The following is a 14,482-nucleotide window of genomic DNA, read 5'->3' on the forward strand; positions in this document are numbered from 1 at the left end:
TGGTACAACTGCTTGGGGTTTGTATCAGGCAAAATTTACAGGCTTGATGGGAAGGTCTGAAGTCCTTGCTAAACGGACTTACAGGGCATACAAGAAATAAGGAAAAAACAACCAAACAAACAAGAAAGGGAGAAGGTAGATGAATAAAGAATGCTGTGTTTTAAAGAACTAATCCAATCAGAAAGATCAAGTTTCAATGGAAAATTTAACACGGAAGAGAAGCCGTGGAAATAAGTGGAACTAATTAGAGAGCAAAAGCTTCACAATCCTAAAATGCTGAAGATCAGATTCAGACCAGAACTGGCAGATGAACTTGGTCCAGTAATCAGTCTATTAAGGTGAGACTGGTAGAACATGACTGCAACATGACAGTACTTGTACTTAAAAAAAGCACAAGAATCATTTGGGTAAATACAATCTATTAATCTAATTTCAACAGCGAGCAGGATTTAAATGATTTTAAGGAGAAGGTAATTAAAGCTATGAAAGAAATGAAAAATGAGATAGAAATGAACAAGCTATATCAAGAATAAATTAAAAGAAACCCAAGTGGTTTTATAGTCAAAATGAAGTTGAAGTCATCTACACGGGGAAACTTTCACATGGGAAATTAGTGGTTGAAATTGGAAAAGATAAAGATTCATAGGATTTAATTAAATAGTCATCTTCCCTTTCAAAGGGCACTAAATTACCTTAAAAGAGAAAACCTCAAGCTAAACAGGAGCTAACAGGGTAATTTCTCCAGATCCCACCTTAAGGTCACATCATGCATGTACTAATTAAGTTTCCTGATGACAAGGTAATATACTTTAATTCTCATCCAAAGTTTCAGTTCAGTGCAACCACACTATAAACATATTTCTGCACTTTCTCATTTTACTAGAGAAAATAAAAAACGAACACCAAAACACTGCTCAATTCCAAAGATACCAACGTAAAATGGAGTAGAACTTGATGAACATTGTGAAAAAAAGCTCCTATTGTATCATAGAATCGCAGAATGGCCTGGGTTGAAAAGGACCACAATGACCATCTAGTTCCCACTGCTGTGTGCAGGGTTGCCAACCAGCAGCCCAGGCTGCCCAGAGCCACATCCAGCCTGGCCTTGAATGCCTGCAGGGATTGCCCCTCAAAACCTATTACACTTCCTCCAAGCACTGTGTCCAGCTTTAAGACCACCAGAATCACAGAATATCCAAGAACCACAGAATAAGAAGGACATACTGAAATGTAGAGGGCTACAAGGATGGCCAGCAGGTTGGAGCACTTATTCTGCGAGGACAGGCTGAGGAAACATTACTTGTTCAGCCTGGAAAAGACTGAGTTATTGGGAAGGCATAATAACAGTACACCAAAACCTACAAGCAGGCTGTGAAGGACACAGAGGAAAGTGCTATTTGATGAAGATGTAGTGATTTGCATTTGAGAACCTGGCATTGGAGAGGCCATCAGTCTGGTGCAGATAGTGCAGGCCTTCATCATCATTCACCCAGAGAGGGGAACAAACCCAGGTCACAAGACTGCCCATGTGGGTGCTCTCTGGTCCTGATGTTCCATGGGGCCATTATGATCCAACTGGGATGCAGGCCCTTGAAACAAGCAATGTTGGAATTTGTTTGAAGCCAGGTTCTGTTTGCAATTTACTTGCAGAAAGGACATGGAAGGAAACACTAATTACTTCACTATGGATCTGCTTGTATGCCAAAATGAAGTCACTCAAATCCACAAACTTCATCATCTTTATATGGTATTTCCCTAGCTTAAAAAACGTGATGCAAAAAAACTAAGCCCATAGCAACAGGCTGAGCTTATAACTCCTTCCTTGCACATCATGTAAAGCAACTTCTTCACAAGGAGTGTCAGTCACTGGAAATAATCTTCCCCACTGAAAGCAAAGCGGTATCATAGAACAACTCCATTCATATGTACTGTCAGACACTGTACGGTCTGGAAAAAGAACAACCTCAATTTGCTCACATTTTCAGAATGTTGAAAGAAAGCCTGTATGCATATGCAAGTACAGAGACCAAGCGACTACCACTCAAATTCGGAGAGGAGAACAAGAAATATTTACAACTTCCTGGATTTCCAGAAAGCCTCATGGTCCAGCTGAGCTGACAGCCTGCTCACTTAGTGCCTTCAGCCCTTGTCTTGGAAGGGGAACGGAGCAGCTGGTTTCTATTTACCACAAACGTGTTGTCAGAACACTGTCCCTTCACCACCATTTTGCTTCCCATCCAGGCTGAAGGTTCCTGTTCTCAGTCTAGTTGTTCCTTGTACAGAAAGCTTGCTCTGACTTTGGTGACTGCTGCTCTTCTCAGGAAAGATAAAGCAGATCTGAAGAGTGAGCGCGAGGTACCACAGCAGTGCTCATACAAAGCATAAACATACCATAGACTTATACAATGCTGTAATCTTCCTGTTTTGTTCTTCATGTCCTTCCCTCTCGGTCACAACACTTCATTACTTTTTTAACCACTACTAAATAGAGCATCAGTCTTCCAGGAGAGGCTCCAAGATCTGTCTCAGCAGTAACAGCTTCCTGAGCTCACCTTTCTGTGCATGACATTAGGATGACACCTCACTCCTCCAGCACACACCACTTCACATAAATTCACACTGAATCTCAGCTACCGTTTCATTCACAGTTATTCAGCACTGCCAGATGATGCTACAACTCTTCACAGTCTATTTTGGCTTTTACTACACCAAAGTACTTTACAAAAGACTGTCATCTTCCACTGTATTTTTCCAGACAATTTATGATACGTTAAAAACAGTTTAAGTCCAGCACTATTAACCCACCTTTTTACTGCTCTTCTTTGGGCTCCTTTCAGCTAAAATCTTACACATGGAAAGGACCTTCCTTTAATCCCTTTCAAGACTTCAATGTTTTTATCTGTTTGATAAGAGATACTTGAAGCCCTTTCAGAAACTCAAGAAGCCTGTATCAGTCAGAAATCCTTTGCATTTTTCTACCTTGTTGACCTACTTTAAGAAACTCCTATGGTTTTATAAGACGTTCCTTCCAAAAGCCATCCCTGCTCCCTACCCAATAAATGATTTACCCATTAATCAACTAATTCTGTTCTTCATTACTACCACTGGAACAGGTTGCCCAAGGAGGCTGTGGATGCCCCATCCCTGCAGGCATTCAAGGCCAGGCTGGATGTGGCTCTGGGCAGCCTGGGCTGCTGGTTGGTGACCCTGCACATAGCATGGGGGTTGAAACTGGATGATCATTGTGGTCCTTTTCAACTCAGGCCACTCTGTGATTCTATGATTCTATCCAGATAGTGCACAAAGAAAATAGGGAGTGCAGATAATGGAGGACAGATCCCAGCAGTACAACATAAATTGGAGGGCAGCTGATAAAGCGCAAGAAAGAAGACATGACAACCAAAAATACAAAATAGCAGCACTTGGTGAAAGTAGTCAAAAGCCTTTCCTCCTACTTCAGCTGAACCTCAGCTAAGAATTTTTATAAAGAAGGAAATTACCGTAGTAAAGGGAATAGGACTCAACAGGATTAGCAAAAAGAAAAAGAAACTTTCACATGCTATGAAAAAAGCTGGGGTGGAGAAGAGAACATTAAATGCAAAACTGTCAAGTTTTAAGACATATTTGTGAAGGAAGACTATTGAATAAGGAGTCTTTCAGGTGAAGGCATCTTAATCAGCCACCTTCTGATTCAGCAACTTGCAGCCTAGTGTAACCTCCAGGATGGTGTCTGGGCTTTGTTTGAAAGCATCAATTCCTTTAACATCTAATTCCACATTTAATTGCCTTTTCCATTAAAAGGTCACTTTCTACCATTTGCTTGACATGTTTCAGTGTGGTCCTGCTTATGCATAAATGTAGATCTCCTTTTGTGTACCAAGTTTATACCAAACTGTTTACCTATTGTAACCTCTTCAGACCCTGAGGTAATGGGATCCAAAGTTGTGTAGTGTAATAGATCACACTGGTATTTTGTATCCTTGTTAGAGAAAATATATTTTAGAAATTTAATGCTGTGGAAAAGTGAGAAGAATTATTTAGAATAATAACCACAGAGGTCAGAAGGAATGAATTATTACAAAGCAACTTTCATAAAGGAAATTTAGGGGGAAGATGAAAACCATTGACACCAGAGCAGCAAAATCTGGCACGAGCAGTAAGGCCAGCTTCCAATCTTGTCAGGACAGGAAAGGAAAGAAAATCCCATAAACCACACTACGGCTCGCCTCTGAGAAGGCTGGAAGAATTACACGTAAGTGCCAAAGCTTTTTAATATAAACACACGGCCTCATAAAAGCTACTCAGTAACACACTCAGGATGTTTGCTGTGTGACCAGCAGATGGCATGTGTTACAAAAAAAAACCCACGAATGTGACATTGCCCACTCAGCAAAAATAAATAAATAAATAAAATAGGAAAAAAAAAATAGTTGTGATTTTGATTGGAAATACTTACATCTTAGTTTGTCCAGTATTTTGCCACCACACATTGTTGCTAACATTGCTTTCACTGAAAACACCGTCAGCTTCCCATGGCCCTCGCTGTGGAAAAAAGTCTGTGGTAAGTAATTGCTGCAGGGTGAGAAGGAACACAAACACTGGAGTCGTAGGTAGGGAATGCATAACTGTTAGCAACTAAGATCAAGCACAACTACTTAATATAATGTTAAACCAGTGCTAATATCTTGAATGTACCACACTGAACAGGAATAACATGAACAGACAAAAATTAAACTGATGGTATGTATGGGGAATTGTTGTCTAACATCAGCAAGAGAAAGTGAATTTGTCCATGTGGAAAGCACAATAAAAACATGAGCACAGCATGATATGCAGAAACAGCAAGGTGTGTTATCTCTGTTATGAGGATGAAACTGGGAGGAAGAAAGTCACCAGCCCAGGACAGGTTGAGTGAAACACACTGCAGTTAATACTGGCAACAGATTCCAGTTGCACCAGCCTGGCCCAAGGCACAGATCCTTCCTCCCTCCTTCCCAATTTCAGTATAAGCTTCCATATCAATAAAGATAGAAGTCAGAGAACCTTCACTGTGCCATACTGGACAACTATCTTTGCACTCAGAGGACCAGTACTTGGAAAATGTTAGGAAGGAATAAAAAAGAAAGTAATTCTGCCTCATGGCACCAGAATAGTGTCAAAATTCTTATATTAAGCTGCGTAAAGGCTATAAAGTTAACAAAACATTAAAGATAGCAGTTATCCTACTTCATTCCTGTCTTGTTGTTTCCTCAAAGGAAAAAGCTGGCACTCCCACTATGCCAAACCACCAAGCCACAGAAATAATAACACCCAAAACCCAACAAGAAAGACTTCGCTACATCTGAAATCTGAAGTCTGAATAGACCCATTCTCTTCAAACCTTGGTCTCTGCTCTTGTCTCAGCAAACCTCAATAACCATTTAAGGTTTCTTTAAAGCAGAGTCTCAGCCCCTTTCTCCATTTGCTCTGTTATAGCCATTCTAATTAAAAGAAAGAATGAGTGACTGGAACCATCCACATCTCCTCACATGACACAATCTTATCCTTGAAAGATATCTCATGGTGCCTTCAGATATAGGCCTGCTTCTGCTGGCATTCTATTGATTAATCAAGGATCTGGGTGTGCTGATGGCCAACAAGGCGATCATGAGCCAGCAGCGCACCCTTGTGGCCACAAAGGCCAGTGGTGTCCTGGTTGACTGATGATAGGCCAACAGTAGACCAAAGGTTGACCACGAGCCAGAAACATGCCCATAATGGCCAAGGCGGCCAATGGGACTTTGGGGTGCATTGCACAGATGTGGCCAGCAGTGCAAAGGAGGTGCCAGTCCCTTCTGCCCCCTGGAAAGGCCACATCTGGAGCACTGAGCCCAGTGCTGGGCTCCCCAGTTCAAAGGGGGGACAGGGAACTGCTGAAGAGAGCCCAGAGGGCTGCAGAGATGGTGGGGGCCTGGAGCACCTCCTGATGGGGACAGGCTGAGAGCCCTGGGGCTGTTCAGCCTGGGGAAGAGAAAGGGAGAGGGGATCTGATCATCAGTAACTGAAGGGTGGGGGTCAGGAGGATGGGGCTTTTTTGTGGCACCCAGCAACAGGACAAGGGGCAACAGGCACAAACTGGAGCCCAGGGAATTCCATCTGAATGTGAGAAAGAACTTCTTTACCGCGATGGTGCCAAAACTCTGGAACAGGCTGCCCTGACAAGTAGTGGGAGTGGGGAGATCTCCAGAGGTTCCTTCCAGCCCCTACAGTTCTGGGATCCTGGAGGGAAAGAGGTGTGAGGAACAGCTCAGATCCCTGGGTTTGCTCAGAGGAGCTGAGAAGAGGCCTCACGGCAGCCTACATACAGTGGAGAGGCAGCTCTGAGTTCTGATCTCTGTTGACAGCGACAGGGACCAAGGGAAGAGCACGGAGCTGTGTTAGGGAAAGGTCAGGTGGGGGTTAGGGAAAGACTCTGCCCCAGAGAGCAGCAGGCACAGAACAGACTGCCCAGGGCAGCCAGCACCTTGAGCTCCTTGAGATGCTGGAGCTCAAGGAGTGCCTGGACACTGCTCTCAGCCATAGGGTTTGGGTGATCCTGTACAGAGCCAGGAGTTGGACTTGATGATCATTGAGGGTCTATTCCATGACTTCAGACCTGCAATTCCTCCTTTTTGTTCCCTATTCTGTGCGCAATAGAAGGCAGTCATTTCACAGAGACAGTCATAGAATCATAGAATGGCTTGGGTTGGAAGGGACCTCAAGGATCATCAAGCTCCAACTGCACTGCCACAGGCAGGGCTGCCAACCTCCACATTCAATACTAGACAAGGTCATTTCAATTTCCCCAAAAAAGCCATCACAGTTTTCCTCATAGTGCTGCACTGTGGGTACTTCCCAATACACTGTGTGAGCTCCTTCCAGCTTTGCCAACTATGGGGTCCCTCCTGTTCATGCTGCTTGCCAACTCATTTCCTCACCTAACTGTTGGTCATCCTCTCCCTTCTCCTTACTGTGTGCTGCTGTTACAATATAAAAATAAAAAAAGAAATTGAAGCAACTAAAGCTGTTGCTAAACCAAATGCATTTCTAGGTGAAACCAGAAAGAATGGACCATTGCTCTGTGGTGCCAATAGTGAGTCAGGGATTCCAGAAAGCTGTAGAAAGCTACCAAGAAAAACAGGCTCTGGAATAAGCCACCACAACTTTCAAACACCCAGAGGCAAAGCTTCATGGGAGAAAGCAGCGAAGAATATCATAACACAGCTACTCCTCCTCCCAGCTCACCACTGTACAGCCTATGAACCACCAGTTCTTCACCACAACTTGTTGTTCTGCAAGTCTTGGGGATGAGCTGATTGTGAGCTCAGCTCACCTCTCATTCTTGGCACTGCCACAGCACAACACAGTGCAGCATCACAGCTTCTCTCAACACCATGTGACAGATAGAGGGAGCTCAACAGAGCTGCTGTGGCGCGCTAGGAGCAAGCAGGCTGCTTCTGCTGCAGAATTTGCAGGGTTGGGGCAGGGGGAGATAAACATGTCTCTAACTCAACATGTCTCAACCCTTTGAGCCAGTCCCCCCAAAACACAACCACTTCTATTTTAAATTTTACATTTTCTAGTGTGACCTGACTCAGAATAAGGAAGCTCATCGGTTACCCTTCACAACAACTCTCACAATCAATATCGTATCAGACTAAAAAGAAAAATATAGAGGTTTGGTTCTGATCTTATAGCAGTATTCCTACTCTGAGCTCTGCACTGTTTTTAGCTGTCCTTAGTGAGACCAGGACTGCTCTGGACTTATGGGGAGGATAAATTTAGTTGCTCTTTGGTAACCTTAAGGAGAGGTCTTATTAAGAATGATTAAAACTTGGACATTACAAACACAGTAACTATTTGGCATAGTCAGTGGTCCAGGTTGCTTTAGATAAAACTCCTTCATCTCTGTGTCAACATCCTGGCCACAAGCAGTTTTCTACTGCTCAGAGAGAAGGCAAAAGCAGAAGAAAGACAAAACAGATAATAGCTGACTGTGAGAAAGATAAGAAAGAAAGAACTGATAAACAACAGGGAAAGATTTCCATTTACTACCCAAAGGACCCAGAGATAACTTTTACTCAGGATTAGCAGATTAACCCCTGTTGAAAGAGGTTGTGAAGGAAACTTAGTAAAGTTGGATGTAAGGGAGTATCTGGCAGTATTCTGAATAGGAAGGAAGTTTGTTTTCAGTGAACAAATGAGAGTTAGTCTTTATGTGGTCACAGTGTGTTATATAATAGGATCCGAGCTGAACGTCCAAACAAAGCAGCCTTGTAAAATGGTCTTGTTGATCAAGAGTCAACAAAAAAAGCTTTCCCTTTTTAAAACACTGCTACAGCACCACTGAACATTAAGACTAACATTAAATCCTATCACAGCCTGCAGAACACTTCAGACATGCAGCTGGCAGCAGGCTGCCATTTCCAGAAGGCACTAACTCATCTTCCTGGAGAAAGCAATTGTAACAAAAAGCATCGCTGCTGTGTAGATCTGTAAATCTCTGCAGGCACCACTATGATATTAAGTGTGTGTGCAACACACAACTCCACGACATTGAGAAAAAGCATGCAGACACTTGGCCAGAGAATCGTGCAGTTGCTGGCTGAGTTCATCCAACTAAAAGAGCAAATCAGTTTAGGAGTACAACTAGAGGAGTTACTAGCCTGTCATATGCTGCTATCATGAAGTTGAGGAGAAGGCTGATGGATTGCTCTACACTGATTTGGTGAGTAGAAGGAAGGCGTTTGTTGAGCTGGTAATAGATGGATGAGATGATGGTTTCTAGTCGAGACACGTTGATCTCTGTGTTATGATCCAAAGTGTTAAGGCCATTATCTCGGAAGGCTTCAATCATATTCCAGATATCAACAAGATGAACTGGAAATAAAGGAAAAAAATAATTAGCTTCAATTCTGTAATGCACACAATCTTACTTTTAAGGCACTACTTCTGAACACAACATTCACTTTGATTTTGGAATTAACCACTGCTTACTCATCTTCTAAGTGAGAGACAGTCTCGATACTCAGTTCACACCAGCCACTGTAAAGCAGCAGCAGTGCCCTGAGTCCCTGTGGGCCTTTTGTTCTGCTCCTCAATGAAGGGCTCTAAAGCAAAGCCACATGAGAGAGAAATGTGCTCCTTCACCATCACACAGTGCTGTAGCCACTGTAGCCACATTAGGTATTTCCTTCTGCAAAGGACATCAGCCACATTCAACATCCACTACAAACTGGTTACTGTAACATTGGGATGAGGAACCTGATGTTCCAGTTAAATTGTAACTGCTTCCAGATGGTGCCAAGAGAAAAATACTTTGTAAACATACGTCTTGAACTCCAAAGCCTGTCCCTAAATTATCCCACTGTATCTGTTCATGTATCTAACAGTTAACAACATAGTGAAAGTGTTCCTTAACTACACTAAGTGATCTGCAAAACCTCATTAAATTATGTTTGAAAATGTTTCGGTGTTTGAAAAGCATGCAGGGCAGTGGGTAAGACATCTAAGGACCAGCAAGAATCCATTGGTCCAGACCATCAACTCACACCAAACACAGCCCTGGATCACTGTCTGGTGCAGACAAAGATCACAAAAGCACTCTGCTTTATGCATATATGTAAATGAAAGGTTACCTGAAGCATATGTATGGCACCAGTGAGTTAGGCCCTAAGTGTGTGTGCCACTATAATTAACATATCTTAATATCTTGCTACTGATCAAGAGATCTTTTTAATTCAAAAGCATGGTTGGTGTTTTCTGTTTAGGGAAAGCATATCTCTTTTCCTAAGGCATGAAGAAGGTGTGGAGCTGCACTTTGCATCTGCACACATCTGCAGGACTCCTCAGCTGCTCTCCTGTTCTCTCCCACACCAGTTTCACACCATTGCAAAGAGACAGCTGCTCCATTAGTCTGCCAAGCAGACTTGCTTGGTCCAGTTTAATAAAGGAAACAGAACCCCTGGGTTCATCCTTACTTTGGTGAGCTATTTAATGTGGAAGACTAGGGAAGAGAATGAGAAAACATGCAGTGAGTTGCGTGGCATAAACTTCAAGCACTCTCTGAGGTTGCTATATATATGCCATGGTGAAATGCAGACACCTTCATGCTATCATCACCAAAGCTCACAGCTGCATCCAGCTGTCTGCTGGATTCTGTTCCACCACAGTGGAAAGGAGCTAAAACAGCCTGGGGCTGTCTGCAGGCAGCACTGAAGTATGTCAGTCCGGCCCAGGTACTTCAGGTTTTCCTTGAAGCATTAGAAACTAAAACTGAAGACACTATAAATACTGGTCGAAAATCACTGCCTCTTTAATTATCCCTATTTTTAAGTAATACCTTCCATTGTTGATCATTCCTGCTGTATTTAAAATTCACGTGGGAAGAATATTTGCATGAGAAACTGACAAAGAGTGATTATAACTTACGGTTACATCGCTTCTGCACAAACCGCAGCTTACAGGCTGTTCGATACGTTGAAAGTCTGATGACATCGAAGTTCTGGGCCCCTGTGAATAAAAAAGAAGTTGGTCTTTTTCTTGCCTCTATAACACTCAGCTCATTTGTTCACTTCGAAAGTGATGCTGTTTCCCTGTTATGGGACAATGACCAAGGTTTTCATGTGGTATTTCATGAGGAAATGGGACCAGTATATTACAAACTGATGGAAGCATCAGGCCGACATGAGAACTCTGAAGGCCCAAAATGGAATCAAGAATTGGGTTGAGCTGCAAGTGTGTACAGAGAGGAGCTCACTGCTGCTGGGTGGTGGGTACACAGAAGATAGGAGAAAAGGGGGGTGATGCTCCTACCACCATCTGCATTGCAGCCTCCCTAGGAGTTTGCTTTCCATTCCCCAGGCAGATCCACACCAGGCAAGAAGCAGAAGAAAAAGCACAGAGGAGTAAACCCCAACCTCACCAACAACCTCCCACTTCAAGATGTTTAAAGCTTTCATGGTACCTTCAACCAATCCCACATCATGAAAGATGCAAACTCTGTTATCTGTCACCTGTCTGCACCACATCTACCAGCTCCAGCCAGCACTGCAATTACTTTGAACATTACAAACCTGAGCAATCCCTGAAAGTTGTATTAATCCTCTGCCAAAGGCCAAACAGATCTGTGCATCTCCCAGGCTGATCAGATGAGATGATAAATGATGAGGGGGGATGATAAATGACACCGCTCTTAAGTCTGGTATCGATCATTTCAGATCTGGAAGAAGCCAATGTCTGGTCCAAGCCTTGAAAATCTCATTAATCATAAACAGAAATGTCTTTTAACTGGCTCACATTCCAACAGCATGTGTGGCTACACCCTGTAATCAGTTGAGTTCTAAGAAGGAGCGTGAACAATCCGGATGCACAGCAGTGGGTGCATGTGGATCCTGCACCTCCCCTGTTCTCATAGGAGTGCAGCAGAGTAACATCTGTACAATCTTTCAGAACTCTGAAATGTCAGTGAGTCCATGAGGACTGCAGTGAGAAGCAGGGAAAACTGACTTATTGAATGCAGACAGCTAAAAGACACACACAGCAAAAAGAAACCCCAAAAGCAACAAACCCACATCCTCCTGCAGAAGGTATGTGGTTGCTCTATGGGGGTCATGCTCAAAGGTGATCACCTTTTTTTTTTCCTCCTACAGCATTCTGAATTCAGAAACCAATCTGCAAACCTTTGAGTCCACGTTCACCAACTCACAACTGCAAATTTCAAAAGCCACCTTATTTGATCAGTACAGGAGATGTGCAGGTCTGTTTGGTCTTTATGTCTTCTGGGTATTTTGTAAGAGATCTGCAAATACAGCACCAAGGTCACTCTGCTTTAGTAGAGTCTGTTGTAATAGGACAATGAGAAATGGTTCCAAACTAAGAGGGGATATTTAGCATTGATATAGGGAAAAGGTTTTTTCATGGTAAGCATGGTGAAGCACTGGAACAGGCTGCCCAAAGAGGTGGTGGATGTCCCTGAAGAAACCCAAGGTCAGGCTGGACCTTGGGTGGAGAGCGATAGGATAAGGGGAAACAGTCTTAAACTGAGATGGGAGGTTTAGGTTGGATATTAGGAGGAAGTTTTTCACCCAGAGGGTGGTGACGCACTGGAACAGGTTGCCCAAGGAGGCTGTGGATGCCCCATCCCTGCAGGCATTCAAGGCCAGGCTGGAGGTGGCTCTGGGCAGCCTGGGCTGCTGGTTGATGACCCTGCACACAGCAGGGGGAACTAGATGGTCACTGTGGTCCTTGTCAACCCAGGCCATTCTATGACGGGGCTCTTAGCAAACAATCAAGCCATAAGCATCCCTGTTCACTGCAGGGAAGTTGGAGCAAATGGCCTATAAAGGTCCCTTCCAACTCAAACAATACCGTGATATCACAGCAATATATGCTGTAAGCTTTATCAGCCTCCATCTTCACTTCCAGCCCTGACAGCTTTGCTTGCAGCTGGGACTAGAGCACACAAACACACTTGATGGCTTATCACCACCTCAAGATACATGCCTATAAAAAAGGTCAATTAACAGCTACATGCAAAACCAAAGAAAAAAGTCCATTTTCTATTCCTCTCTTCCTGTGTCAAACTGTTGCATAAGTTTCAAGGAGGTTCTTCTTCTAAAGCATGAGCGTCCAACCTTTTGGCTTGCCTGGGCAGCACTGACTGAAAAGGAGTTGTCTTCATCCACATATAAGATACATAATATAATTCATAGCCACAGGACTGAAGAAACCCTGACTCCATCCTCCTCACACCTTGACAATAAGAAACTTCCAGTTGCTCAGGGAGGTGGTGGTGAGGTCACCATCCCTGGAGGTGTTCCAGAACTGTGGGGATGTGGCAGCGAGGGATGTGGGCAATGCACATGGTAGGGTGGGTTGGGGTTGGACTGGGTGATCTTAGAGGTCTTCTCCAATCTGAATGATTCTGTAACTTTATATAGGTCAGAAAATTAAAATAGCTTACACAGATTTCTTGCAAGCTCCACAAATACAAAAATCAACAAACACACCCTTGGGTGGTGCATTCAATGTGGATGAGTGATATAAAATCTACTTCTGCCTCATAAGAGGAATCCTCTAAATACCAACGAGCACCTGTGTACGAAGATCTCCTAGAAAGAAGAGCACTTCTGCATTCATCTTCACAAGGAAATACGTTGTCTTTCTCGGGACAGATGAAGACCTTCAGTCTGCCATCCAATGTTAGAGTGCCTTAGTGAGAAAAGCAGCACTTCCACTGACAAAAGCCAGTAAGAACCACAGCTGCAAAACCCAACAGAACACCTTCTATAAACAGATGATAGAAGAATTATCTACCCTATCTATTTATCTATAATTAGAGGAAATACAAATATTTTTTAGCAACTTAGCCCAAACTAAAAACAAGCAATTAGATTTCTGCTCCCCCTGCCTTGGATGGCACATTCAAATACTGGCAGCAGAACTCTTTGAAGACAACACTATAATCAAACATGGGTGCTTCAGAAGAAATCTTTTGCTAAAGTAGCTTTAAAGGTTTCACCAATATGCAAGGTAATTAGAACATCAAAGCAGGAATTAGGTGACTCTGAGAATCTTCATGGAATTAATACTGAAGAGAAACTGTATGGCTGCATATGGTTACTGATGAGATGCCAGTTACATGTAGAAACACAATCAGCTGTACCACCTGATCACCAGATGAATATTGGAGGTACAAGACATGTAATACTCTGATGTATCAAAGCTCTTTTAACGGAGACATGATCCCAGTGAGATTCAGTTTGGGATTTCATGCACCAATCCAACCACCTTTGCTTAAGCAGAGCAAAGGGCACAGAAAGAGACGAGGTGTGTAGACTGGAGAGTGCAAGCATTGGCTTAGGCCACATGCTGAGCATATAGAAAGCAATCTCACTATAACCTCAGACACAAACCAAGTTGGGAAAGCAGGGAGGAATACAACCCAGACAGCTCTCGTGTGAAAGGAAGCAGATATAAATCATCCAGCAATGAAACTACTCTTGTAATTACAGGATGCTTATAACCACACTAAGAATGATGCTCTGGAAGTCTTCTAGCAAAACATTAGCACTGATATGTTACCTGGTTAAGAAACTCACCAGCCTAAATTCTGGATTATAGGATGTGCTGGCCTAACCCAAGGAGTTTCATTCAGTCCTGTGTTTCAGTAGGAAAGTAAAGTAATACAAAGACAAGCAAACACACAATCTTTTATTTGTAACTGCTCACAACTTTTTAAAACACTGTGCATCATTCTTTAAATGAGATTACCTCCAGACAGGCACTTGATTTATACTAACAATTACAGCCTCTCTTTGGGCATCACAGTGTACCTTGAGGTGAAATACGCCCTTTCTGACTTCATTTATTTTAGTAGCTGTCTACAAACCTCAGAAGTCCCAACATATGGGAAACATGAATGATCCTTCTAAAAGGAGCTTGGCAAAGCACAGCACTTCAT

General features: G+C 43.1%; 1 protein-coding gene across 20 annotated transcripts in view; it reads right to left on the minus strand.

The window, feature by feature from the left end:
- The window catches only part of DTNB (dystrobrevin beta), a 131,661-nt gene that overhangs the window by 109,435 nt on the left and 7,744 nt on the right, over nucleotides 1-14,482 (minus strand). For 19 of the 20 annotated variants that reach the window (XR_001554485.1, XR_004306553.1, XM_015859758.2 and 16 more), the window contains 3 exons: nucleotides 10,450-10,530; nucleotides 8,685-8,898; nucleotides 4,457-4,542 (listed from right to left, as the gene is read on the minus strand). Coding sequence is in view for 18 of the 20 variants with exons in the window: in XM_015859758.2 (XP_015715244.1) it covers nucleotides 4,457-4,542; nucleotides 8,685-8,898; nucleotides 10,450-10,530 (381 nt within the window). In the remaining 2 variants the exon portion in view is untranslated. Of the gene's footprint in view, nucleotides 1-4,456; nucleotides 4,543-8,684; nucleotides 8,899-10,449; nucleotides 10,531-12,653; nucleotides 12,731-14,482 lie in introns of those variants that run through there. The other variant, XM_032443427.1, reaches the window with a different exon arrangement.

This window comes from Coturnix japonica, chromosome 3, assembly GCF_001577835.2.
Source record: "Coturnix japonica isolate 7356 chromosome 3, Coturnix japonica 2.1, whole genome shotgun sequence".
Lineage (NCBI taxonomy): Eukaryota > Metazoa > Chordata > Aves > Galliformes > Phasianidae > Coturnix > Coturnix japonica.